We start from the raw sequence: 27,368 nt of genomic DNA on the forward strand, positions 1-27,368 counted from the left end.
CTAATGACTCCTGTACAAGCGTGACTTCCAAAAACATGCTTTTTTTCCTCCTGAAATGCATCCGTGGCTGGTGTCTTAAGTGGGCTTGGGCAAAAACAGAGACACTGACAGCAGCTCAGCTCCCTGAAGCCAGTTATACTTAGGGGGGTGGCACACAGGAACCCATGCCATCCAGGTGAGTGATCATTTTGCTACTGGTGATCAGGCTCAGAGCCGTGAGGTAAAATTAATAGCCCTGGTGGGTCCATCTGCCCTGACTCAACACATGGCCTACAAAACTGTTAAATAGCAGAGGAGGGGACCAATGCAGTCCATGTCAAGCATAGCAATGCATTTGGAAAACAAAAAAAAATGCAAATAATTTCATCTTCATCTTTACAACGTGCTTATGCACACCCTACACTCTGCAAGACCAGCCAGCAATAACAACCCCAAACAAAAAACAGGGAATAATACGGGTGGAAAAGCATGCCAACACTGCTCAGCACCTCTGAATAGTGCATCCAGTCCAACTGCAGCTCTGTTGAGAAAATACTGCTCTGCAAATATTCAAAATGAGCTTCAGGTAGCAGCTTTATGAGTCTCAAATTGCAACATGATAAACAGTATGCACAGAAGCCACTGCAGTCTATCAGGGAGGATATTAAGACTTTCTGGTAGAGGAACTTCAGCAAATGCTTAGTCAACCTGAATTTATGATCTGATCCTTCAGTTCTCTGTTCCAAATGGAACTAGCCCTTGGCTTCTTCATGCAAACTGTGCTCATTCCCAAGTATGGCTTTTGGAAAAGACAGAAGGGAACTCAGATGAGCACTAGCTCAGAACTTGGTTGCTGTTTTACTTTGTTTTCTATTCTTCTTCAGTAGTAAATGCTGCTAAAATAATAATTCAGAGCTGTGTACAGAGATCAATAAATAAATTGGATATCTGTTCAGTCACCACCTCCCAGAGCTGAGAGTAATTAAAAACCAATTAAGAAACATGCATCTGTCTCCCAGTTGTTCTAATGGGAAGTGAAGGACAATCATAGAGCAAAAGTTGTCAAAAGAAAGGAGATCTTCCTGGACCATCTCTTATAGTTGATCATAGAACAATTAACTTACAAATAAAATAGCTCCAAAGTCATTATATTATAAAGCATTGGTTTTGGTTTTACAAAGCAACAGATCCGTCACTTCATTGATCATCTCAGCACATTTAGCACATTTGATTCATGAAGCTGCACCTGAGGTTGCCAAGAACAGAGCTGATCCTTAATTAATAATAATGAGCAGTAGCTCAGAAGCCTCACACTTATCAGAACCCAAAGGAGCACCAGCTGAAGCAGGAATCTCAGTGGGCAGCATTTTATTCAACCAACAGCAGAAACACAGAGATTAGTGAGAGATAGTGTTTATAAGAGATGCATTAATCATCTTTGTTGTTCATCCATAATATCCCCTGCGCTGTCAAAAATAACGCCTTTTGGGGTTTTAGCAAAGCATTTGGTGCTACAGCCCATGAAACTACCTGAAAGCAATTGCATCCGTAAGTTTAGAAACCACAACTTTGCAATAAGCTATCAGACAATAGTGAGGAAATTCACTGTAACTGAAAAACAAAATGCATTTGTTTTTCTGTAAGAATGTCATTGCAGAAGCAAATAATACAATGCAAAAACATTAACACACAAATACACGAAGTACACAGAATGCTCACATTATGCAGGAACCATTTCATCTTTTGATTCAGGATACCGAACATCAGCTATATTGCACACACCATTACTTGATTATTTGACTGCAGAATTAAATCTACTAAAGCAGGAGTGGCTGATGCTGGGTCAGAATTTTGTCTCCAGCTCCATCCCAGGAGATACATCAGCAGAACCTCCAAGTCTGCCACTATGCCTTTCACCTTGGCTCAAAAAAATTGCTGGGACCTGAACAGGAAAAAATAGCATCATTTGACCAGGGCATTCATGTTAGTAAGCTCTGTGAGTCCATAAGGTCCTAATTAGGTGTTGCTGAAATAGATACAAGTGTCACTTGACAACAATGCTGTTCAAAGTAAAAGGACACTGAACTGGCTTCCTTGGAGCATCTCAAGCACAAGGACAAGAAAATGAAAACAATTTTCTTTTTCAGAACTGAGTAACGTTTTGTTCCCATTATTTAGAGAGTGAAAATAACAGCATTTAAAAGTGCCAAGAAACCTTTCAAGCCCCTCATGAATCACACACACAGTAACATAGACTGCTAATCCTTTCCAAGAGTCTGGTTGTTCTAGACTGGTTCAATTCCAGGTGCTTCAGCTGCCCTGTGGCACAGCCTGACTGTTCCCATCCCAGCCATCCTGCAGGAGAAATTCAAGCTCTGTGTGCCCTCAAGCAGCCACCCCACCACCCCACTACCCCAGGCAGCCCAGAATGTAAAACCCCAGCCAGAGCATAGCTGGCTCCACACTGAGAGGAAGGCAGTTGGGGTCCATCACCCACCAGCATAATGCCTACTGATTGCAATTCACCTTCCAGAAATCTCCAGAGATGTGGAAATCCACACCAGACCTTGACCGTGCTCTGATTCATGGTTCTTTCCTGGTCTGACAAGGCCCAACGTGTTCCTAGGGATCACAGGACTCTCAGGATTGCCTTAGGCAAAACCACAACTTCTGCAAAACATCAGGCCACAGAAAATGTCATAAAGCATAAAAGTCAGAGAGACCCCTGAGTTGGGGGAGCGAGTTTCCTGTGATCCCTGGCACTAGTCATGTCCAGCATCTGAGATTCGTCAGGTCAGTTGTGACAGGCACTCATTGCAACCAACAGAAAGGCAAAGTACTAGTGTGCATCCAATTTAAACTTAACAACTGCTGCACCTGCAAATAAGAACATCTGCAGAACATTCATCACCTGGGCAAACAGACAGAGATTTCCTGACAACAGGAAGGCGCTTCAGCTCTTCAGCAGAAAAAAAGCCCCCAAAACAATTAAAGAACCCAAGGAGCCAAACAAACCAATCAAACAAAATATATCTGAATGAATGGACCCTCCTGGGAAACTGCCTGCTTAACCCATGGCCATTACCTTCCAAAGAAAGAGAATTAACAAAGAAAACAAAGCCACAGATCTGTGCATGGCTACTAGCAGCTGGGCCAGCTGCTGATGGATTCAGGGCTGGGTGTTTCCAGTGGAGCTCGCTCAGGTGTCCTGCCATGGCAGCAGGCTCAGCTGCAGCTGGTCAGAACACAGGCCAAGTGCCAAAGGTGTGATGAACAATTATCACAGCACGTTTTAATGGATCAAATTAAAGAAGAAAACAAGGGGAATCTTTATCAAAGCTGCAGCTTTAAAGAGACTTACCAATAGCTGACTTAAAATGAATTCAGTGTTTGCTCAGTTTCTCCACAAACCAGCTCAAACCCCAAAGCTGAGGAGAATTAATTATTCCCATACCCTCACTAGCACAGAGACTGACAATATGGCTTTAGATGACAAGGAAACATCTCTGAGGAGCAGACTCAGGACTGAAAAGTGATTTCCTTGGTTCTGTTAGTAAAAGGTTAATTCACTGTGTACCTGCACTGTGCTGTTGAAAGGCTTGTGTCCTCTGTAGTTAGGTCATAAAATGATGAACTCGGTAATGCCCGTGGGTCACTGTGGAAGAGAGGAACAAGTAAGTAGTTATCAATAATCAAGTAAGTGCCAAGACCAAATGTAATCTAGGTCTGACAAGAAAAACAGGTAAAATGATGTGGAGCTCAAAAGCTGAGCTATATAAATTGTCAGCAGATAGCTTTAGAAAAGAGAGGAAGGGAAAAGATTCAGAATGCTTTATGTTACTGGGCTGATACACTTACATATAATTACAGATAAAAGGAAGCCATATATGTGAACAGCTAGGGGGACTGTGGAGAAACATGGCAGGTGAGAGTCAGTACCCATGTATGAAAACATCCTAGGGGAAAAAAAGAAAGAGGATGAAACTGATATGGTGACATCTGCAGAGCCGCATCATCCCAACTGCTTAACTCCTCCAGCACTCCTCCTCCCAACTTGGACAGGGCAGGTCAGGTGGTACTGAAGATGTCAAAGGAAAAGCAACAACCTTTTGGAAAGGCAGTCAAAATAGTTCTAGATAGAAATCAATCTTTTCTGCCAGACCCTGCACCAGCATTACTTTGAGTATGATACAGCTGGCAAGACAGAAAACATTAAAATGCATCTTCCACTGCCCCGTTTTGTGTTAGAAAATACACACACATGCATACAGTGGGGTTCAAGCCTGGCTAGGTACCTTCTGCTTACGCATGCTTTCTTTAGAAGTTCAAAAAGAACTGCCTTTGTGAGCTCTGCCTTGCTGTCTGTGATTTATTTTGCAAGGGCAGAAAAGGGAAACAAAGAGAAACAGGAAGGCACATATATACTGGAACATGATGTGGTTAACAGGTGCCTAAACTAGCACCAACCTGAGCTACTGTGAATTGTCATGTAGATGAGAAAGGCATAGTTATTAATGTAGGTGTTCTGCTTCTGGTCTTGAGGTTGCTGCAGTCTCAGGTAAGCCTGCACTGTATTCTGCTGCATGGCAAACATGCTCATTGCACAGCCAGTCCTTCCTCCAAGAGATTTTACAAGCTTTCTCATACAGCTTCAGTAATGCAGCTTCCTTCCAGCCTGCAACAGCTACTGACAAGCCTTTTATAGTGGCACAAGTCAGCACTGCTTTCCTGTTCTTCATGCTTCAGTGGCACATTTCAACCATAATTCATATTATAGCATCAGTGGAAAATAGGAGAAAAAGCCATCATTACATTAAAAAAACCCAAAGATGACCAAAAAACTCCCTCTGCTGGATGCAGTCTGAAAAAACGAATTGCTCTTGGTAATAGTTCAAAGCACTCCTATCCTGAGATCACCAGGCAGATCTAGCAGTAGAAAGCATGTTTGTTGAGTACCATGTTGTATTTCCACGGAGCTTATACCCAAGGTACAAAGACCTGATTGCTTACTGTTAAAATTAGCATAAATTGTCATTTAAGAGGGATTTCTTTGCCATCAGTCAAAATAAGAATACCAGTTTTTCAGAGAAGAGAGGCCAGGAAAAATTACGTGAATAAGAACTGAAAAACTTGTATGAGAATGTGGTGACAGGCTAACATGGACTTAATGTACTTGAAGGTTCAAAGGGAAATTTGCAAACAAGTGCATTTTAGGGGTCATTAAGAATCTTTTTCCTTGTGTGCTGGAAAAAAACGGCTGAGCCCAAAGTTTGTAGCCTGAGCTACAAATCAAACAAACAAGCAAGTCACAATGCAAAGCCCCAGGTCTAATGCATCACCAATTTAATTCCCTGAAAAATTGCCTGCTTTTTTTTCTATCCTAATTCAGGGTGGTAACATATAATTAATAAATTCTTCTAACCTTAATTCATGCTCTACTTGTGGAAACATTATCTTTAAATTAATATGATCACAACAGGCCTTATGTTTCATAAAAATAAAAGCCAAAGAAATAAGTTTGTCCCCAGGTTTGTTCCACATTAAATATTCTTATTGGATTTCAGTGCATTCTCAGTGGTAAGCAAATTAAATCAAGTTCTCAACATATTCATATGTAAAAGCCTCCTCCTCTGCAGAACGGAAGGCTTGCTGCAGCAGGCTGCTCACTGCTATAACCTCTGCATATCCAAGTGCAAATCCTAACAAAACAACAGACAACCAAGACTGCTGTGAAATGAAATATGGTGGTATAAGCAGGCAATGCAAGTGATAACTTCTGCTGCTGAAGGTCTAAGGAGGAAGTGTTACCTACCGGATACTAAATTCAAGGAACCTTAGGCGTAATTTTTTACTTTAAAGATGTAACTAAAGTATACTCAAAAAATCAGGCTCATTTATAGCTCACTGAAAAGTGATGACCCAACAGTGATAATGATTTCTGGTTATTTAACCTGTGCTATATGCGGTAAAGATTATGCTCAGTTAGACAGGAAAGAAAACACACATAGGTCCTCCTCAGGTAATATTCTAAAAGTGACAATCAGCACAGGAAATTGTGCAGTATAGCAAAGACAACGCCGCTTCCCACCAGCAAGGAGTTTCTCTGCAGGGTATGTCTGCACACTGAAAGAGCAGCTAAAGATTTCTACAAGGGCTTGGAGCTGCAAACACATTTGCACATTTAGTCTTTACCTCCCAGATCCCTTGTGGATTTCCAGCCCGAGCAGTCAGTGAGCTGAATGAGAAATACAGCAGGCTGAAACAAAACCAGCCTGTCACAGAGTCCAAACAGGGAAAACAACTAAATTATTCCTGTTCAAGTTCTACAGGTTCTTCGATTGAGGTTATCAATGTCTGTTTTACTTCCTGCACCTCCAAACAGATGATAGCATTTTTTTCACTGAGGAAGGTTGCTCCGGCTCACCGAAAAAAAATAAATCACTATTGCTTATTTAAGGGCTGTCCCATCAAAGCAAATAGGGCAGGATAAGGAGAGAAATGATTGGTATGTTAGCCAAAAAGGCATAGGCACATCTATGCCTAGGAAGATGTTTTGACATACAGAAATTAGACACAAATTCCACGGTTAGAACCGTGCTGTATTTCCGCTGCCTGCATTGCACTGCCCTCTCCTGTTCACATGAGCAAAAGTCCAGCCGTCTGTCTGTATTAAAATGAGTGGAGGAAAGGCAAAAACCGAAATTTTCACTATTGAAACAGATGAAAACGTGAGATCTCTTTTATGCCAATCTGAAGAGGGAGAGGGAGTAGACAGAAGTATGTTTCTATGGATTTATTCCAGACAAAGCAGTTCATTTTACTTGCTTTTACCTACCTGCTTTTTATGCATTTACAATTAAAAGAATAACACTTAATTCTTGTCCTTTTATGTCAGTAGAGTTCTAAGTTCTTTACCAAGTGCTTTACTTTTATTAGACCTTGTTATTTACCCTGCAAACACTGCCTAAAGCATGTTTGGTAAGGCTCGTGCAAGTGGTATTCGGTTTACAGCAGTTAGAGACCGATGCTCTTACATATTTTAACAGCTGGAAAGACCTTCTACAACATTTATGCTGTGCCCACTAGTATATTTCTAACTCCCCTCCTCAAATTTCTTTGTTTAGTTTGTACCTATACTAGTCACATTCCAGGATAAGACTCTGGAAAACATACAAAACACAGGTGTTGCAGTGTTCTGTGTTAGCAGAACTGCATACTGCGGTGTGAAAATGACCTTCATGACCCTATTTCTCCTTTAAAAGAAATGCATTTTTATGAAATCAGGCAATATTGCGCAACAGAATAATAACTGTCAAAGATAATCCCCTGAGAAAATTCACACCCTCAAAGCAGCTCAAAAAAGTGTTATTAGAAGCATAAAGGAAATACATATTTAGCATGTATAAATACGAACTATAACTACACAGTAGTCTTTCAATATCCTGCATGTCCCAGAAATGCCACACACAGAGTTTTCCACAGCCACTAATATAATGCTCACACACATCACCCTGAACCAACTCTTTTGAAGTAAGAAATTGAATGCCAGCATAAAATACACAGGAGTGTTATTAGCAGAGAGCTTGTGTATTATTAAGCTTCCCTGCATGGTGACACCAAATCTGCAACAGCTTATAAGCATATGGTTTGAACATCATAGACTTTTCAGAAACAGAAGTTCAGATCCTGGCAGGATCAACTTGGCTTGACAGCCTTCTGCTGCGTATCTTGCAGCAGTAACTGCTTCGCTGCTGCTGTTTGATACAAGATCTCACACAAACAGCTCTCACCTGTGATTAGGGGCTTCTATGTTGCTACCCTAGTACAAAAAAAGTAACACAGCAACAATCCGCTGAAATTACACGGTAGAACTTGAAAGGATTTCTAACCCAAGTCTGAACCCAAGAGTTGCCAATAGCAGCCTGAAGAACACAGAAATCGGTCACTCAAATCAGTTTGCCGAAGGCGAGTAAAAAACCCCAAACCTACTGCATAAATTCACAACTTTTTGTATAAACATAATGTACACTTCCAAGATCTTTCAGGAAGATATGGACACAGATTCCTGCTAGCCCATGATACTGTCGGTGTACTGTCTGAAATACATATTGCCATAAGAACTTTCTTACAGAGCTTCAGAGTACTGTTCTGTTGTGCTGCGTGTAACTCAGAGACGCTATTCCCTCTCATTTACACTTTATGAATTCCTGCAAGTAATTGCTGTGGAACCCTAATAAGTTGTAAATGCACTGGATCTACTATTACTGAAATGGTTCCAATAAGATCCACAAAACTTGCCTTGTAAGTATTTATTTCAAGATTTTCTTTTTATTAAAAACCTGAGCTTTGTATCTAGCTCAGGCCTTTGAAGACTCCTAAGCAGGCAAATGCAGGGAGATTAACGTAATAGTCAAGAAAAAGAGGGAGGATTCACTTCCTCAGGGAATTTTATCATGCTGTCAGCATAGTCTTGATTTTGCTGCCACTGATATTATTCTCATTTTATATATAAGGAAATTAAGGCACAGAGGTTAAAGGTAGCTTGGATGATTACTATGGTTTGTCAAACTGAGTAGCAATTAAAATGTAGCAAAGAATTTTAGGAATCGCTGGGCTTTCATATTACTAAGCACTGAAATCTATCAGACTAAGTGATGCAAGTCTTTAAAGGCTCATAGGTTTGATAACTTGTGCTGTAGCTAAATTAGTGGTATTTACCATCCTCAGACTTACCACTGTCTGCGCAGGAAAGCAGTTCTATACTGATGATCATAAGGAAAACGGGAAAACTTACACAGGCTGATTTCAAGGGTGCCTCTTTTTCTACCTGTAACACCCAAGATAATGATTTATTAGGTCTCATCAGAATAAAATCTGAACAATTGTTTTGATTGGAGAGGCATCAAGAGAACCACATTCTATCAAGGCTGTGAAGCTCCCTTGAAATCTAGATGTTCTAGAAATCTAGATTCTCTTTAGAGAAGAGATTCAGAGCAGCCCTGCGGAGAAGGACTTGGGGGTGTTGATTGATGAGAAAATTAACATGGGCCGGCAGTGTGCACTTGCAGCCCAGAAAGCCAACTGTATCCTGGGCTGCATCAAAAGAGGAGTGTGACCAGCAGGTCGAAGGAGGTGATCCTGACCCTCTACTCTGCTCTCATGAGACCTCACCTGGAGTATTGTGTGCAGTTCTGGTGTGCTCAACATAAAAAGGACATGGAACTGTTGGAACAAGTCCAGATGACGGCCACGAGGATGATCAGGGGACTGGAGCACCTCCTGTATGAAGACAGGCCGAGAAAGTTGGGGCTGTTCAGCCTGGAGAAGAGAAGGCTGCGTGGAGACCTCATAGCAGCCTTCCAGTATCTGAAGGGGGCCTACGAGGATGCTGGGGAGGGATTCTTCATTAGGGACTGTAGTGACAGAACAAGGGGTAATGGGTTAGAACTTAAACAGGGGAAGTTTAGATTGGATATAAGAAGGAAATTCTCTACTGTGAGGGTGGTGAGGCACTGGAATGGGTTGCCCAGGGTGGTTGTGAATGCTCCATCCCTGGTGGTGTTCAAGACCAGGTTGGAAGAGGCCTTGGGTGATATGATTTAGTGTAAGGTGTCCCTGCCCATGTCAGGGAGGTTGGAACTTGATGATCAAGGCCCTTTCCAACCCTAACTATTCTATGATTCTATGTTTCTCCCAAATTGCTGCATTTCTAAAGAATTTCCAGGAAAAAAAAAAGAAAAAAAGCAACCCACAAACAAACAAAAAACCCAAGTAAAGTAACTGTTGAAGTGTCCCATTTCTGCAATTATTTTTAAATGCCTGCCAGTTTGGGCCATTTCAGAGGCTGGCATTGTAATAGGCTTTAAAAGCCAACCTCTGTAATGAAATGCATTCAACAACTGAAGTGATTTTCAGAGGCTGTGTTGGATGGAATAATTTTAAACAGCTTTAAAGTACTTTAAAGTAATTTCCTTTAAAGTAAAGGTTTTGGTCTGCTTTGGAATAAGCAAATCGAAAATGCTCTTAAAGTGGAGTGTCTGGTCTGTTATGTAAGGCAATTACTTCTGCCTTAAGCTTCATACTAAGAACTCCCACTCTACTAAGTGAAGACTTTGAGCAAGCATACAGAACTAGCCCATGTACTAGCCCTGAGGACTCTTACTGCCTCTGATTTCACAGAAAATAACTACAACTATCAGAAAAACCATGCCTTATGCTTCACATTGATCAATGAGCACTTAATACTCGATTAACTCATTTTTAGATCTGTGACATTTATATTCAGAGTCCTCTGCTAAAAGACAATTCTTACTTGAAACTAATAGGCTAATTCATTACCTAGGGAAAGCAGCAGCTGCATAAATCTAGTTGATGTTACTTTTGCTTTGATATTAACTACTCTTGTGGTTCAATCATACTTTTAAAGATAAACCATTTCTGTACAAGGAAAGGTGCCAAGGGTGTTAATTCTCAGTTACAAAATAAAGGAAATGTCATAAATTTCTCATCTTTCTCCTCACGTGTAATATTTTGTCCAATGACAATGAAGCAGATCTGCTCCAATGTCAGGAGATGTCCTTGTTTCCTTTGTGATAGAGCTAATTTTCTTCCTAGTAGCTGACGCAGTGCTGTGTTTTGGCTTCAGTCTGGCAGCAATGTTGATAAAACACCAATGTTTTAGCTGTTGCTAAGTAGCACTTACCCTGATCAAGAACTTCTCTGTCTCTCATGCTCTGCCCGTGAGGAGGGACACAAGGAGCTGTGAGGGAGCTGAGATGGAAGACCTGACATAAACTAGCCAAAAAGATATTCCCATACCACTGCACATCGTGCCCAGTATATAAATCAGAGTTGTCCAGGAGCCACCAATCGCTGCTTGGGGATAAGCTGGGTATCACTCAGCATGTGGCAAGGAACTGTATTGCGCATCACTTTTCTGTCTCTGATTTTATTCCTCTCATTTTTATTTTTAATCTCCTTTTTCATTATTGTCATTATATTTTACTTTATTTCAATTATTAAACTGTTCTTATGTCAGCCCACGAGTTTTACCTTTTCCAAATTCTCCCATCCCACAGACCGGCAGGGAACGGAGGCACGGAGTGAGCTAGCGGCCGCATGGTATTTAGTTGCCACGCACCTGAGGTTAAAGCATGACAGGAGACCATGCTCTCAGTCCAGTCAGCAGAAATTTGCTCTTCACTGCCTCAAGGCATTTGCTTCTGGATGGGAGAGGGCCGGAAAGACAGGGAAACTGAATTACAGCTTTTAGGGATACTATTTACATAGTCATTGCATCAGCTGTTTCACACCCAATGATCACACTTAGGTGGATAGACTTATCCACTACAGTAACACAGTCTAGTCCACCAAGTAATAAAGAGCACACTTATCCAGCAGAAACTACAAGGCAAGAGGACCTACAACATGTAATTACCTATTTGGGTCTCGATTGAAGAAGGTACCTAAAACTTGTTTGGACTTGACAACCCTACGCAGGAGTTCCCCCACCCCAAAAGCCTGTGGAAGTCTTTAAGGATCATCTTGAAGCTCAAAATAAAGCCTTAGGTTAAGGATTAGAAGTGTCTGCAGCATTTTCTAAATGTTCTTACTTCAAACTACAGGACTGCCCTTTACCAATCCCCAAATTGTGATTGAAATTTCAAGCTTGAACTCTCATTTACTGAAAAAAGTTAGATGAAGTTAGTGGAGCAGATGTCCTTCCCTCAAGAATAATAAACCATTCAAACCATGGTCAAAATACTGGTATACGATTAAGAAACTTTTATGAATGTATATATTTATGCAGACATTGCATTGATTTGGACTCCTGTGGGGAAATAATTTTCTCAAAGTAATATCTTTTAATAATAATTTTAACTAGTTAATTACATAAGAAAACCCTATGAAATACTCTTCTCAACTCCGCAGTACAGGTGAAATAACATACTTTAGCCACATCAGGATTTTTTCATCTGGAAACAATACATTAAAATGTTTAGCTTGTCCCTTTTTTTTTTTCTTCTTGAATAAAAAAGTCCCATTTTAAAAGCCTGAAAGTCTGTTGGAGAAAGACAATTCCATGAGCAAACACAATAACCATAAGCATAATCTCCCCCTTCCCCAAAATTTCCTGTCTACAGCCTTGTAATTCTTCAGTCAATGACTTAAAAAACACACAAGTGAACAGACAGGAGACACAGATATTTATTAGAATTATGACTTTTATTTTTATTCACTAGAGCAACACTGAGGAAAGAATTTTTACATACAGATTTTTTTAATCAACTTTACAAGCAAATATCCAATATACAGTATTTACTCTGGCCTGGGTTAAAAAAAATGAAACAAAGGAAGCAGATAGTAAGGGTACCTCTTGTTTAAGCTAGTACTGAATTTAAGAGTTCACTGACACTGGAATTATATTGTTTTTATTGTGGTGCTTTTACAGTTAAGTAGGCAGTGAGCAGCTTTACCACAACAGTGACTAAATTTCCTTGATAGCATAGTTGCGAGATGACTATACTGAGACCTACCACCAGGATCATGTATTAAATCAACTCTGCTTAGAAAAAGCACTGTAACAAGAAATAGCTATAGAAGCCCAATTCAAGAACAGATTCCATTTGTATGGCAAGAAAATGTCTATATTAGGAGTATTATATGCTGTGCAAAACCAGAAGTACTTCCCCCAACATGCAACCTACCCAAGTATGACACTTCAGAATGTGCATATGGATATGACATGCAAAGTAAATCACGCACATGGCATTCAGTTTTCTAGCATCATCACAACAAATCAGCATTTAGTTCAAGGATGAAATGAATTTTACTGATCTATGATGCAGTCTAGTTGCTATGTTTAGTTTCACTGCTATGAGATGTAAAGTTGAAGAATCCACTCTTTTTGCAACTATGTGGAAAAAGAAAAAAAATCAGTGCTATATGATATTTTCAGGGCAGGTCCAGGAGATAATATTGCACTTCTTTCCTCAAATAAAAACATATACTGGGAACATTATTCTCTAAGGGTTATGCTAGTCCTAGGGAACTTTTGCCATTGGCCTTGATTTGCAGTAGAAAGTGCTAGCTTCAGGGAAGGGGAAGGTAATAATCCAGCTGCATCATGAGTATGAAAATTCCACAGTAAAATTAAGTCATTGCACAACAAAAAACTCAGTATACTATATGAATATTTTTAAACATGCTACAGTGCTTATCGATTCTGTGAAAATGTTGTGAAGATACCTTGGAAACAGCAATACTAGACAGCAGGAGGCATCTAGATTATTTTAGGCACAACTCCAAGCAATTAAGCTCATTTAAAGTGCAGTTCTGGTTCGCTTTTTTAATGTGTGTTTATTAATTTGTTACAATGTGTAGTTGCCTCTGTACACACATACTGAACAGTAGTTTAATACTTTCGTGAATATTGCACAAGACTGAGAAATCCAATGAAAAATGCAATAAACCAGTTTCAGAAACCTAAAAAAAAAAATCCCTAAGGATATCAAATAATTTAATTTACGCATTTAAGATAATCTGCACCAGTACTGATTATGTATCTGCACCTTTCATTAAAGCAGATACATTACCGGAAAATACTTGCCTAATCCCATTTGACAAGCTCTACACAGAGCCTTCTTATCCGTCTCCTCCCAACCCCTGTCCTTCACTGAAGTGAAACTTCAAACTTCAATTTTTCTCTCTCAGCTGCCCATCTACTGACAAGCTTTGCTCATACTCTGGACTTACTATACATGCAACAGAGCCTTTCCTGGTAAAGTCTGAAGAGCCAAATACGTAGCTGTCTTTAGAGGGATGCGAACGCAGCAGATGAATAAAAACACAATTCAGGCTAGCATTTGTCACATCCGTGATCAAATCCTGCTGTTTCCAGCTCAATAGCTCACTAATCTGTCAGAACAAAATGCGGAAATGCTATAAAAAAGTAAAAAATTATACTTAACATAGAAAAAAAAAACCAACCCAAAAGCCAACAAACAAACAAACAAAACCCCAACAGAATAAATACATTTTTGCTTTTCTGGAAAAAAATAATTACAAACTATCTTTTTTTATGAAAACACTGATCATCTCTTTAATTCATTCCTTAATTTTCAGTAAAGGTGCAGGCAGATATCTATACTTTTAAATGTAAACATAAAATTTTAACATCATTAATTCAGGCTGCTGATACTTCTAGAACAAGAAGCAAAAGAGTTCATGGTGAAACATCTGTCAATAGCTTTAAGTGAAAATAACCTTTTTACCAAAAATCTTACAAAACTAAAAATAAAAGCAGCTTCTCTTCAAGAAAAGTAAACGTAAAAAAATCCCACCTTCCACAGAAATCTATATGGACCAGAAAATAAACCAGGAGTCTGATCATTCCCTCAAGCAATTTTAAACTTCCAAGAAACACAGTTAGCTGCCAAGACCAGCTAAAAGTCAGTTTTATTTTCTTATTGAAAGTAAATACTTACAGCAAAAGCCATCTAATTCAGTGCTTTTCAAGGAAGGATTTTTTCCTGGAGAAAAATTGTTACAGCAATCTTGAATTGTAGTTATTTTGATCCTGTATCAACTGTAACAATGTTACCCTGGTTACTTCTTGCTTGCATTGTCTTTGCCCCAGTTAGCAGAAAGTCCTGCAGGTCTCTTATTTCAGATTGATATAATCAGTTTTGAAATAGACCTTCCTCCATACCTGTTTTTACCCCCAAGCTTTTAATTTTTCCATTTATTTGTTAGATAAAAGAATTTACAGCGTGCAAAAACTTTCTTGGGTATTAATTAGGTACTGAGAAATTCAGGTGAGAATTATGTCGTGTCGTGTTCCCCCCCCCCCAGGTATCCACCAGGATACCCCCTAATTAAAGGGCTTATATTACAGAATTTGATAGTAGATTTTATTTATGAAGTGGCTATACCTATTCAATTTAATTCTTTCAAAGAAAATACTGCTATCTCTCAACATCGCATAGCCAAAGCCTAGAAAAAATATGTTTCTTTTACTGACATGATATGCTGTCCAAGAACCAGTTTTGAGCTAAGTTATTGCAAGAGCCTATTACCACAGATTTTAAATCCAATCCAAGAACAGGAAAAAAAAAGGGGGGGGGGGGGGGGGGGGGGGGGGGGGGGAGGGAAACCCAAACAAAAGAAAAAAAAACCCAACCAAACCGATAGTAATATTCCAGAGGAAAGAAGACAAAATTGCAGATGGGACATAACATTAAGTGTCTGGAAAGCTTCACTGGATATGCACATATTGAACTCACAGCACAAATGTCATGGTCCCACAGTTGCACCACAATGGGCATGTATTTCCAGATCACTTTCAGAAATTATATTTCTCCTAGAGAACAGGTTGGTGTGGGTTTGGTTTTTTTTTGTTGTTGTTGTGGTTTGGTTTTTATTTTTTCTTTATTTCCCCCAAAAGTTCCTTTCCAGTTATCATACACTTCTTCAGAAATTACAAAAAAAACCCAAACCGAAACAAAACAAAAAACCAAAACAAACAAAAAAACCCCAACCCAAAATAGACATCTCTGACAAACTCTTAAGAGTACCAGCTCTGGACTAGAACATAATAGGATTGCTCAAAGCAAACAAGTGGGGTTCATATTTTTATAATTAGTTGCTTTTTCATACAAGTTTTATTCTGTAAAATAGTTTCAAATTCTTACACATATGGCAAAGTTTGTGCAAAATTCAAGTCAGGTACTTCAGAGTCTTTCAATATTAAAGAAATCAATAAATACAAGTAGTACAATTAAAGTTAAAAAACATTAATTAAAATGCATGTTGTGCAACCTTGACACAGGTGTTATGGACCCCTTATTCCCAGAGGCTCCCTACTTACCAATTTGTAAGAGCCTAATTTGGAAGGTTTTGCACAAGTATCCTTAGCACTGCGTTTCAAAAATCTACCCAGTAATGTGTCTATTCAACAGACTAAAAACATACCACAGTATTTTAATAAATGATGATGTTTAAGAGAGAAGATTCACTTCACCCTGTGAAATCTGCTTATTGTCTGTGAACAGTGAAAACAGGATAAAGAATAGAGCAACTTCAGATTACAGCAAAACAAAACACAACCCACCCAACCCATCAGATTAAATAACATTAAATATGTCAGTCTTAAGATAAATACAAGAATTTTTGCATAGGCCTCTGGAATACAGAGTCAGAATTATGGCCAGTAAAACATCTGCTAGCAAGTCTAATTTTCCACTGCTCTAACCTAGTGAGTACTCAGAACCAAGAAGTTAAAACAAACAGTAATTTCATTGTCTCATAACTCAAACAAACAGAGGTAAGAAATTATTTCTGCCATCCTGAAATACATAGTGCAGCATTCTGGTATTCATGGCCACCACAGACTTCGGTATTTGCTTCATTTCTAAGAACACTGGGAAATAACAATCTTTAATACAGGCCTGCAATATAGAGAAGCTGCACAGGTCATAACGTGAGCCTCTGAACATACCAGGATGAGTAAGCAAACATTAAAGATGCTACTTTTAATATTCACTCAGGATTTGCAGGCTGTAGATAAAGCAGCCTCAAAGGCAGTCATAACATAGTAGTTTAATGTATGGCATCATTCAATGAGATGTTCTCAGTGTGTCTTTGGTTTAGGGAGGCGGGAATGCCGATTAGAGGACAAACTATCCCCAGAATGCAAACTGGTACTCTGTGTTTGAATGTTTTCCTTTCTCTGTACCGGTGGCTTTGGGATGTTAGTCTTCAAACAGGTGTTCTGAGGCTCTGTGGATACTAGTGTGGATTTCTGACTGCTCACTTGCTTAGATTTGACAAAGGACGTAGTTGGTGGGCGAAGTTTAGACACTTTCTGACTCTGTTTACCATTTAGGTTATCCTGACCAGATGTTGGCTGTAGCTGAGCTGAACTACATAATGGTAGAAGCTCACGCTCCTTGGAAGCAGCGGAATGGTTTGCAGATCGTGCGAGAACGGCCATTGTAGGAGGCACTAAAGCATTTGGGGGCTTTGCGATTCTTGAAGTCTTTGGCTGAGAAGCCTGGTTTGTGAATGAGGGTTGACCTTTCAGAGCTAATTCAGTCTGTACCTCTTTAGCATCAGCTCGTGTGGAGGTCTGAAAACAGGAACGAGACAGTAATGTACCATCTTTATTACTAGCCACCTCTCCAAGGTCTTCAGTGCTTTTGTTTTTCAAATACGATGCATTCTCATCTTTCATGCTTAACTGTATGCTCACTAAAGAGTTTACATTATTGAGGCTATTTGTGAGAGAGACATCTGCAGCATTTTGATTCTGATGATTACTATTTTCATGCAGACCATCTTTAGGATATTCACTGTGGGCCTCGATATGTGGTATTTTTATTAGTTTTCCCTGGGCGAGGTCTGTGGAACTGGGAAGGCTGCTGGAAGGCTGTAGTATTTGAGGCTGTTAAAGAGAAAATAATACAAAAATACATTAGGCCAATAAAACATCAGCTAATATTTTGACTCCAACGTGCGCTGACTGGATGCTTGATAAAGGCTGTATATCTGATTAATTAAAATCAAAACTTTGACTTTGGCAAAACATGATGGTTCATGGGATGTGTACAAATGTGACTTGTAACTTCAATGGAATAAATTATAGCAGCACTGAAATACACAACATGAAGACAAAAAAAAGAAACTGATTAGCTTTAAAAAAGAAACATGTAAAAGGCATGGTTGATGATTTCACCTAAATCTGCAAGACAGCTTAAGAATGGCACGCAAGTACTGATCAATTCTGACTCAAGTGCTTAATAAGCAAATGCAATCGCTATTACACTGTATCCATCTTGGAATTTCTCTTCACTGCTTACCCAAGTTACTATCCAAAACCTTTTAGCAGTGTTCTGTACTGTACGAGCAAGAAAGGAGTTTAATGGACCTCATGAATTTATAGTGCATCTTCCTTGTGTTACTGAAGGCAGAAAAATTGATACAGTTATGTTGTAATTAGGCTACTGATTAGACTTAGGCAAGTGCATTATTTTGAATGGATTTCAAATAGGCTGATAAAGAAACCACCTTCAGCAAAGCAGTAAAACAGAGTGCACGTGAAGCTAGAGATCATACACTACTGCACTGACAGCCAAGGGATAAAGATAACTTAATGAAGACTTCACATTTTATGTGAAGATAAAATCTAATCAGACATGTATCAGACAAGAGAACTGCCAGTACCTCTTATGGGTCATTTCTATTTTCTCTTTACTCTTCCCTGTAAAAAGACTGTAAATATTAATATGTGTGCTAGCTTCACAAACACATCCTAGAGCTGCAACTTCTATACAGGTCTTGGAGGAAACAGAAAAAAATTCAGTGATTCATGGCAAAACCCCAAACCTATTAAAACTCAAACCATAGTTTTAGCAAGTTTCAAGTTTGGATGAATTTCTCATTTTCTTCATAAAGCAGGGAAACCAAATTACTACAAGCCAGTTTTATCCCTAAACTACTCAAATTCTTACCAGCTGATTTACTATATATACATAGGCTTATATCTGTTTACTAGTGAAATATAGTCAATGAAAAAAAAAAAGAAGCTATGTTTCTCTTTGAGAGATTTGACTAAAAATGACATTTCAGCCGCTCTTTTGAATTATTCACAACTTCTAACTGAGAAAGACAATTCTTTCGCCGGTCTTTTTAGCTCTTAGGATCAGCAGGAAGAATGTAATGATAGCTATGCATGCCAGAGTCCTGTTACATTTCTAGCACAATAGCAAGCCTAGGGATTCTTTAAACTTTTCATCTTTTCCTTGGCAGGATTACTTCTGAAAAGTGAATCCTCAAAATTCTTCATCAAGAAAAAAAATTCAATGCTAATTAAAGAAATATCAATGTTTTCCAAGCTAATTTTGATTAGCGGTTTTCCCCTTGGAATATACCAGTCCTACCTCTTAGCACAGGTAACATTTAAGCTGGACCACTAACATCAGCAAGTGCTGATGTTAGACAGGTTAAGTGTAAGAGCAGTCAGAATATGACTGTTTTGGAAACAGGGAGGAGAAGGAAAAATAAAATAAAGCCTTCAAAATTGGTGTCAAATGAGTATCAGAACACCATTTCTTATGTAACCAAAACTAGCTTAACTTTGTGATTTCCTTACACCACCTTGATAAGCTTAACAGAGCAATCCTAGGTGAAGATATTGCTGAACATAATTAATAATTCAATATACATAGAGTTACAGCTTAAAAGACCCCTAAATTCTCCTGATATTTTTGTCATTTTTCAGTGTTCATGTAGGGGTTACAGAAGTCCTGATCCTTCCAGCTTAGGAGATAAAAGAGAGATGTTAGCAAAATGATTTATTCGAGACCTCACCTTCAAAACCAAAATTGTTAAAAATGAATGCAGAAACCAAAGCAACATATGGCTGATTCCCACAAAAATACTCAACAAAAATTTTCTAATCAAACTTGAAGTTTAAAATTAGTACATTTATAGCAAACAGTATTGTATCAAATTCTAATATGTAAAAATAATTATCAGAAAACCTTCCCCCCTCACCTATAAAAGGTTTCTAAATGCTAGTCTTCAAACAATGCAGATAATTATCTGAGCATTACAAACCCTAACTTCATATCAAATAACCCTAGTTAAGCTTATCAGCAAAATGAAAAATTTCTAACGTACAGCAGATACTGGATTTGTATGGAAAACAGAGTTAAATACAAAACCAACTGAAATACAGCGAAGCAGTTAAGTTTTTGATAATGTTATTTTGAACTCTTCTGACAAAAACCAGGTAACAGTTCAGCTTTTCAATGTGCACAACTTTGCATATAAAAATAGCCAAATACATATTTTCATTGTTATTCTTCATAACCTAGAAGGGTCTAAGCAGCTTAATATCCAGGAATTTAGCAATTCAAAGGTAGGGAACAGCTAGCTGCTCAGAATTACGAGGACACTAATGCCCTGGTATCATTTTTACTAAGTTGTTTTACATAGCGTATTGTTTTCTAATTTTGTATTTCTGTTTAGTCAAAGTCTGTCCAATTATCACGATTGCGGATTTTAGTATCTTCCAATTGTTACATGTGTTAACGTTCAAGATGACACTGAAAGGTGAAAACCACCACGTCCTAAATACGCAGGCAAAAGTTCATAAGGTATCCAATACCAAAACTGTATTATCTTCATCCACAGCTTACGTTTGCCTTATATACACGTTTTTCATGGACTAATACTTGGTGAATTCCATTACAAGAAGGAAGAAGGACTGAAAGATGAAGCATTCCACCTTCTAGGCACAGTCTTTTATTTCATGGGAGTCTTAAAGTTTATAATTTTAATTTCTGAGTGTGCTTTTGATAATATTTCAGAGTGGGACAGACCATGACTCCTTGTAGACTGCTATGCTAACGAGACTTCTATTTTTGTCCCATAAAGAAAATATTCAGGTGGACAAACAACTGCATTTCTTCGGGATGCTCTTAAAATGTAAAGTGGGACTGTAAAATGTTTCAGGCATAACATAACTAAAGAAAATCAGATCTTCCATAATTGAAAGTACATTAGACAAAACACTGTGCACATGCTCCTTTTTTTTGCATAACAAAGCAACAGACATTTCTGTACTGGTAAGAGCGCCAAACACTTGCATGTACTGATACACCAGTCAAAATTACTAAATTATAGTTCCTACCACATTTACTTCAGAGAAATAAGAAAGTAAATCTCTCAAACTGAACTGGCTGTCACATCATCCAGATAAAAATGACAACATATCCACGGAGAGGATTACCATTATCACACATTTATTGAACCACTGAGACTGAGTTAGTTTTGTGTTGGAAAACTGAGACAAGTATGCTATATTGAAAGAAGTTAAATCAATGTGGTTATGACAGTGATATTTATTGCAATATCACTACTTTAAGATTCCCTTCAGTTTTGCTTTGGTTATTCTGTATGTCTAACATCAATTCCCAGCTTGATTCCCTACATAATACCTCTCTAGATAAAATAAAGATTTTTTTTTCCCTGCAGTATTATGAGGAAAGAGGGAAGTGAAGCAATGAGAAATCTAGAACCACATGCACATCTCCAATAGACATGCATCATGCATAGGGCAAAATAAAACAACCCAATGAAAATGCGTGAGGAGGAGATGGGAAGAAATTTGAAGTTGTACTGTACCACGCTTTATCACAGAAGTAATGGACTAACTTCTCAACTCCTTGCCAATAGCATAATGGGAAAGCAGAGACAAGAAAAAAACAAGGACAATGATGTCAGAGGACCAAGACAAAACAAATGAGCAGTTGCCATGACAGAACCGCAACTTTTCACCATTTAAATTGCAATTACCATGTTCCCCATTGGTTTTTAATCCACCTTCTAGAAACAAAGGTAGCAATAGTGTTTAAATAATGAAGTACAGACTATATTTATAGCAAGACCTGCACGGAAGAAGCTTTGCTCTTATAACTTCAAGTCTTTTAACACAGTTAATCTCTTATGTTTTAAATACTGTTTAGACTTGTAACTAAAATTCATGTGTATAACTGTATACATCAAAAATATTTGCATTCACACACATACACGTTAGATATCTAAAATTAACAACATCACAAGAAACACTGCATGACAGATTCTGACCATGCTGCCCGTACTGTTCAGTAGCCCATCTTCCTAATGACTCACAGCCTTGAAGAGACTCCAAAATAATATGGCTTCCTTTTGGAAGGGAGATGTAGAGGATGAGGTGAAAGGAAGGCACACAAACCCTACTACATAGGTTTTTCCTTTTCTCATCAGTTCTGACATCCCCTATCTCACTGCACTGGCACAGGATAGGCTGTTATTTCACAGGCCTTCATTTGAAGGCACACCCTTGCTAAATGGGAGAAAGAAAGGCCAAATGGGAAAACTCTTATTTTCTACCTCTGACAAACACCATGATTTCCCACCTTAAATCTGTAGTATTTGCCAACACCTTAATTTTGGATTATTTTTTTTCTCCTTTTTAGCTAGCTATATTATACCAATATTTTAACATTGTAAAATAGGATTCCACAGGATAGACTGTAACTTCAAGTATCGATACAATACTACCCTAATTTTTTTTCTTTTAAAGCACTATTCACCACAGCATGAGGGTACTAAAATAACTGGTAATATGGCATAGAATTATTTTTTTCCTGCATAATCTGTATAGAAATCCCAACTTAAATAAAAATACTTTTTCTCAAGGAAAAATTACTGAAAGAAATACGTAACTACAAGGCAGGCATTTCATCCATAGATACAGATATAGGAGCAAAACCCCAACAAATATGACTAACATGTAAAAGTTTTGTTTGCAAATATAGATTTAGTTAGGTATAAAAGACATTTCTCTTTCAGTCCAATCTGCAACTACCCAACATGGGAGAAGGGAACTTTTCTTAAAAGAAATTTCTTCATATAGCTGAACACTGATTTCTCAGAGCAAAAATAATTACATATAAAGGACAGTAATTCCAGGAAATTTTTAATAATTTGTCACTCTTTTAACCCAAGTCATAGAACTTCCAAGATAATATTCTGAAACTGCTTTGGTTCCGCTAACATAAGCACTTTGTACACCCTGCGTGGAACCTGAATTAGTTAATAAATGTTTGGAAATATTCCACAGTGCTAAGCAAGGTACCTTAAAAAAAAAAAAAACAACAATCAAACAAACAAAAAAAAAAAACCCAAACCAAAAAGCAACCATGAGAAAGCAAAGCCTGGACCTGATTTATAGTCAATGTGCATTCAAGCAGCTTTCTTGCTGGCTACGTGTCACCTGACAGAATTGCTTACATGCAAAATGACAAAATATTTTTTCATGAAGTGCACAGTAAGCGCAGATGTAAACAACTGCAATGCTTGAGTAACAAAACAGTTTTCATCAGTGTCTCTGTGTGGAGAAGCACTTGGGGCTAGGGGCCTAAGAAGAGCATTATAATATCCTTGTATTACAACAGGATTTCATGCTTGGTTCATTAACAATATGTATTCTAAATGCTGTGTTTCTAGAGCTGCATCATAAAAGCTCCAGAATACAAATGCAAGGTTTAAATTGTATTGAAGAAAAATTGCTATATCATCAAATTGTATCCCATAACCAAGAGAAAGATAAAGGAAGTTGAATTCAAGACAAATATGGGAATTATAGGAATAAAAACCACACACAATTTTGTTCATAAAATGACAAGAAGAAATGTACTATTATGAAAGTGTTTATGAAATACAAAATGCAGAATTGTTTCCAAGGCTTTTGAAACAACATGAACCGTATCCTGGGCTGCATCAAAAGGAGTGTGACCAGCAGGTCAAAGGAGGTGATCCTGCCCCTCTGCTCTGCTCTTGTGAGACCTCACCTGGAGTATTGTGTGCAGTTCTGGTGTCCTCAACATACAAAGGACATGGAACTGTTGGAACAAGTCCAGAGGAGGGCCACAAGGATGACCAGGGGACTGGAGCACCTCCCATATGAAGACAGGCTGAGGAAGTTGGGGCTGTTCAGCCTGGAGAAGTCTGTGTGGAGATGTCATAGCAGCCTTCCAAGTATCTGAAGGGGGCCTATAGGGATGCTGGGGAGGGACTCTTCATTAGGGACTGTCGTGACAGGACAAGGGGTAACGGGTTAAAACTTAAACAGGGGAAGTTTAGATTGGATATAAGGAGGAAATTCTTTCCTGTAAGGGTGGTGAGGCACTGGAATGGGTTGCCCAGGGAGGCTGTGAACGCTCCATCCCTGGCAGTGTTCAAGACCAGGTTGGATAGGCCTTGGGTGATATGATTTAGCGTAAGGGGTCCTTGCCCAGGGCAGGGGGGTTGGAACTAGATGATCTTAAGTTCCTTTTCAACCCTAACGATTCTATGATTCCAAGTCAATAAAAGTGGAAATACTAAAAAATAATTCTTATACATCCAATTCTGAAGTGTGTTAACAAAGCACAGTGATAAATTCATAGGGCACTTAAACAGTAGGTATGCTAACACTATAGCTCGTGCTAACAGAAAAGAATTGTAAATATATGATAGTATTGTAGTATTACATAGCAGGGTTATATTAATTGGTTTGTACAGCAGTAATTAATTAATATTTAGTTGTTTATATATGACAATATGAACAGTTTACAGATTTATACCCTCAAAATCTACAGTGTTTGTAAGTGATCTATGTATCCATCAGCCTTCAACAACACAGGAAAGAAACCTGCAGTATTCACAAGAGCAGTTGGTATCAGGTTCAGGATCCAGAAGGTTAAAAAAAAACACAAAATAAAAAACAAAGCAAAAACAAACAAACAAAAAAAACCTTGAATTTCAAGACCTCCAGACAGAAAACACAGCCAAACAAAAGCTGAGACTACTTCATGTTCCCATCACCTTTGTTATACTACTGCAAAAGAATACTAACACTGACTTCAAGGCTGTTTTCCTATCCTCAATGGCAATACTTATCTCAGTTCTTGTCTTAAAATCCCACATCTGGCATTCCATATCGCTCAAAAACCAGCAGACCTAAAACTACTTAACCAAGGGAAGAGGTAATGTGAAAGAAGGATGCTAGTGATAATTCCAGTAATATTCTACTTTATGGGACTCTTCACACAGCAATAATCACTGATTTTGCAAAAGTGTCAAATGTCCAAGAAACCTCCTAATTTATTTTTTTTTTTATTTTCTGTATCTTTTGACCAAACTTAACACTTAAAGAAAAAGGCTAGGAATGCTCAGATATAGGAGATTTATTACACTAAGTAATAGGCTAACCAGTCTAGGTTAATTACTCAAGGGCTAGTTTTCATTTACTTCATTTCCTTTACTCAAATGTAATGTGTAATTACTCAAATGTAATGTGTAAGATGTATATTAAAAAAATCCAACCTCCTTTAGTAATGGAAGATCACCACAGAACCCTTGAAAAAGAAGCTGCTTCCAACATTGGAGGAATGACTAGTGGGGGCTCAAATAATTGGTAAGAGATTAGGAAAGTTTTCTTCTTCAGTACAGCAGTTGATGTGAATGATGTGACACTCAGGGGCACGCATCTAGCGGCTGTGACACCATCCTCCCATTCTGACTCCTGGATCAACAAGTCCCAAAACCATGACATTCATATGTTCCTCAGGTCTAAAACTGGTCTTTTAAAACTCAGACTTTCTGCTGACAGGACAGCAAAACAGCCAGGCTGCGATACTGCTGGCCTCTACCCAGAAGCAGAAGACAAGATGATCTTACAGGTTCTATGTTCATTAACACACAGCACACAGGTTCCCACATTAAACATTACAGGAAATGAAGCACATCCCTCCATTGCATAGAGAAAAGCCTATGAGACAGGCTGTGCATTCCTGATGAGTTGTTTAAATGAACATTGTCACAGAAATATCAAGAGAGTATTTGAAACAATATACAAAATACAAAGTTGTGTTGTTTTGGGTTTTTTTTTTCCTTGTAATTGAAGTGAATTAGGATCATAGCTGTCTGAAATACATATAAGCTCGGTATTCCAAGGTTAAGCTTACTCTTCAGATCTCCAATGAGACTGGAAATCTTACTTTGTTTCCGTAATTTTACCTTTTCCTTTATTTCTTGTCCAAATACACTCTTGGTCTTTGCTAGGCAGTCGAACAAACTGTAATTCTCAAATTACAGTACATTTTAAAAATATAACTTTAGCTTTACAAACTAGTTATATTTCTTCGAACAATTATTTATAATGCAATACCAAAGCACAAAGTCAGACTTACCATTTCGCTATGTCTATGTAAGCATACAATTTTTAAATCAGCAATTGTCTTTTGTTTTGCAGATCCAAGCCAAGAGAACAAACGCATTTCATATCAGCCCACAATGTAGCTAGCACATAAGGAATGTTAATAAATCATGCAAGTTTTGCAACAGCCACTTCAATGTATTAGAAGCCTTTTTACAACAAATACCGAGCAGGCGGGAGGGGAAATTAGTTTTAGGGAAGCCATTCTGAAAAGTTAAGGAAACTTCTCATGAGAGGTGATGAAAACACTTTCTCACCAATATTTTTATGTATGTTCACGACATTTATGTAAATATATCCAACATATTCACATGTGCAGACTTATAAGCAAACAGAACACATACACAAACAGGATAGCATAATACAGCCACTGAAAATAAAGGGAAAATGCAGCAAGCAAGACTTATGGTAAGACAAGACTGGAAACAAGGGCCTATTCAGGTTTGCCTGAAGAACTGCTGATGTAAGTCAGCATTTAATAACTGTTATGAAGACATAAATTGTAGATGTTTATACACTGGTTGAAGGAAGCATTTTGGTTAGCCACAGACTATTGTGTATGCCTGTAAATCTGCCTGAGAAAGGAGGATACTACAAGATGAACAGTGCGTGCAAAGGGGAAGCTTCTACTGGAACACGGTGAGGGAGATGAGTGAGAGGTACAGACTCACTCTGTCTGCGGTGCGGTGGAACAGTCCGAGGGATGCCCTGGAATGAGCCCTGCCAGGGAGAGAAGGAGGGAGCAGAATACCCACCCTGTGCAGAAAGAGAGAGGGGGAGAAGTATAATAAAAAAAGAGAACAGGATAAAACAAGACACCAAAAAGCCACACCATTCTTTTTCCTTTTCCCCAGAAATGTATCATTATATTTCCCAGTTGTTCTACTTCATTAAAGCAAATGCTACATGCTACTGAAGATCAGAAGCCCAAAAAAAAAAAAAAACAAAAAAAACCACAAAAGGCTTTATGATGTCCTAAACTAGTCAGAAATCTTACAGAATACCTCCATTTTTGTTCAACAGATACGCACCCATTTCTGTTAAAGATGTTTTCATGGGAAAAGTATAGAAGCTGAACTTTTCATTTTAAAAACACATGCTAAAAATTTTATTTTTACAGCTTTCAAAATGCCTCACCAAGTACTAAGTTGCTTAATACTAATATACTGGAAACCCACACAGTTATAGTTTAGAATAGCTTCTAATGCACAGAAGTATTTTCTAGCAAGTCCTCATGCTTTAGAGTCTACTTCACTCATATTTTGTTAGTATTATTGAATGTGAAAGAGGAGGGGTGACATAAAAATGTATAACTGCTTTCCTTGCATTTTGCTGTTGGAGCTTGGGCCTTCTATTACAGGATCAGAGAACTAACACATTAATGCCATGCAGGGTCTGCCTGTCAGATGTTTCAGATCACCACTAAAGTGACACATTGCAGCAGCTGCAATCTCAAGCCAAGAAAAAGTAATTTTATGCAGTCTTCCATGTTCTCCATACCCTTAAAAGAAACCTATCCAAGCTGCCACTGTTCTCTTAAATCACAACCCTGATTTCCCATTTAAGCAAGAGGTTTAAGTCT

General features: G+C 38.4%; 1 protein-coding gene across 6 annotated transcripts in view; it reads right to left on the reverse strand.

The window, feature by feature from the left end:
* Positions 1-15,622: 15,622 nt before the first annotated feature.
* Positions 15,623-27,368, reverse strand: part of CCSER2 (coiled-coil serine rich protein 2) — a 67,979-nt gene continuing 56,233 nt past the window's right edge. For 2 of the 6 annotated variants that reach the window (XM_057421536.1, XM_057421534.1), the window contains exons 10-12: positions 26,458-26,542; positions 21,169-21,208; positions 17,214-17,422 (exon numbers count right to left, since the gene is read on the reverse strand). In XM_057421536.1, the coding sequence (XP_057277519.1) occupies positions 17,359-17,422; positions 21,169-21,208; positions 26,458-26,542 (189 nt within the window). In that variant the 3' untranslated portion in view covers positions 17,214-17,358. Of the gene's footprint in view, positions 17,423-21,168; positions 21,209-26,457; positions 26,543-27,368 lie in introns of all 6 variants that reach the window. The other 4 variants (XM_057421537.1, XM_057421535.1, XM_057421533.1 and 1 more) reach the window with 2 other exon arrangements.

The sequence above is a fragment of the Pezoporus wallicus genome, unplaced genomic scaffold (genome assembly GCF_028554395.1).
Source record: "Pezoporus wallicus isolate ANWC-B61680 ecotype Strahan unplaced genomic scaffold, APGP_CSIRO_Pwel_v1 contig_4816, whole genome shotgun sequence".
Classification (NCBI taxonomy): Eukaryota; Metazoa; Chordata; class Aves; order Psittaciformes; family Psittacidae; genus Pezoporus; species Pezoporus wallicus.